Source organism: Sinocyclocheilus grahami, unplaced genomic scaffold (assembly GCF_001515645.1).
Source record: "Sinocyclocheilus grahami isolate Dianchi unplaced genomic scaffold, SAMN03320097.WGS_v1.1 scaffold16807.1, whole genome shotgun sequence".
Lineage (NCBI taxonomy): Eukaryota > Metazoa > Chordata > Actinopteri > Cypriniformes > Cyprinidae > Sinocyclocheilus > Sinocyclocheilus grahami.
In genome coordinates, this window is record NW_015516286.1 from 3125 (window position 1) to 4783 (window position 1659).

Here is a 1659-nt window from a genome sequence, read left to right on the forward strand (position 1 = left end):
GGTATTTTAAAATATATTAATGTTTTTGCATTACATACTGTGTAAAAGATCATCCTTTTTTGCATGTGTGTTTCAGGCTGCTGAACGAGTCGGATAAGAGGCCGTTTATCGAGGAAGCTGAGCGTTTGAGGAAGCAGCATAAGAAAGATTATCCCGAGTACAAGTACCAGCCACGTAGACGCAAGAACGGCAAACCGGGAACCAACTCTGAGGGTGACGGCCACTCTGAGGGCGAGGTCAGTCACAGCCAATCGCATTACAAAAGTCTGCATCTGGATGTGGTACATGCAGGATCGCCACTGGGCGACGGACACCACCCTCACACTACAGGTGAGATACTGCTGTTAAGACATCTGGGGTCACTTTTATTCATCAAGGACGCATTCAATTGATCAAAAGTGACAGTGACTAATTTATAGGGTTAGAAAAGTATTTTTGATTCAATAAATGCAGCCTCGGTGAGCAAAATACATAAAAAATCTTACCGACCCCAAACTTCCTCCTCTAAAAAGCATACATTTGTTCCTTCAGGTCAGAGTCACAGCCCTCCGACGCCCCCTACCACTCCTAAAACAGAATTGCAGGGCGGTAAATCCAGTGAGGGGAAGCGTGAGGGCGGAGCCTCCAGGAGCGGTTTGGGGGTGGGAGCAGACGGAAGCTCCGCCTCCTCATCCGCCAGCGGAAAACCGCACATCGATTTCGGAAACGTGGACATTGGCGAGATCAGCCATGATGTGATGGCCAACATGGAGCCGTTCGACGTGAACGAGTTCGACCAGTACCTGCCGCCCAACGGGCACCCGCAGTCATCGAGTGGCACAAGCGCTGGGTCTTCGGCTTCGCCGTACACTTACGGCATCTCCAGTGCGTTGGCAGCCGCTAGCGGTCACTCCACCGCCTGGCTTTCCAAGCAGCAGCTGCCATCCCAGCAGCACTTGGGATCAGATGGTGGGAAGACACAGATTAAGAGCGAGACGCACTTCTCCAGTGACGCGGCGAGCGGGTCACACGTCACATACCTGCCACACTACAGCACCGCCTTCCCCTCGCTGGCGTCCCGTGCCCAGTTCGCCGAATACGCTGAGCACCAGGCGTCCGGCTCGTACTACGCCCACTCTAGCCAGACTTCTGGCCTTTACTCCGCCTTCTCCTACATGGGCCCTTCGCAGAGGCCCCTGTACACCACCATTCCAGATCCCGGCTCTGTGCCGCAGTCGCACAGCCCAACACACTGGGAGCAGCCTGTATACACCACCTTATCTCGACCGTGACGCGACGTTCTGGTTTGGTATCCAGTCGATGAAGGGTCCAACAAAAGTGTGACTGAAAATCATGACAGACGCTCACCTGCACCACAATCTACACAGACAGGAACCTGAGAGAAACTTGTGTGTGAGTGTGGAGATCTGCAGGGAACATATTCTCACGTGCCTCAGGCTAAAACCTTCACAACCCGTCACAGATTCACTCAACGCTAGATGAATTAAAGGAGGCAGACATTTGACACCAGTGGTCCTTCATGAGACAGATTACCAAAGTTCTGAGACCAAAACATTAAAAAAAATCCAACAAAAATAGGTGCAGTTTCTGAACTCTTGAGTGGCATAACACTCAAACAGTGTTGCCAATTTAGCTACTTTGTAGCTAGATTTAGCGACT

The 1659-nt window shown here is 51.4% G+C and overlaps 1 protein-coding gene across 1 annotated transcript; it reads left to right on the forward strand.

The window, feature by feature from the left end:
* Positions 1-48: 48 nt before the first annotated feature.
* On the forward strand, positions 49-1653 carry LOC107579353 (transcription factor SOX-10-like; the record flags this gene model as incomplete). Its single annotated transcript, XM_016265189.1, has 2 exons — positions 49-330; positions 532-1653. Coding segments are annotated over 2 exons (1022 nt in total), but the record flags the coding sequence as incomplete, so codon positions are not given.
* Positions 1654-1659: the final 6 nt, after the last annotated feature.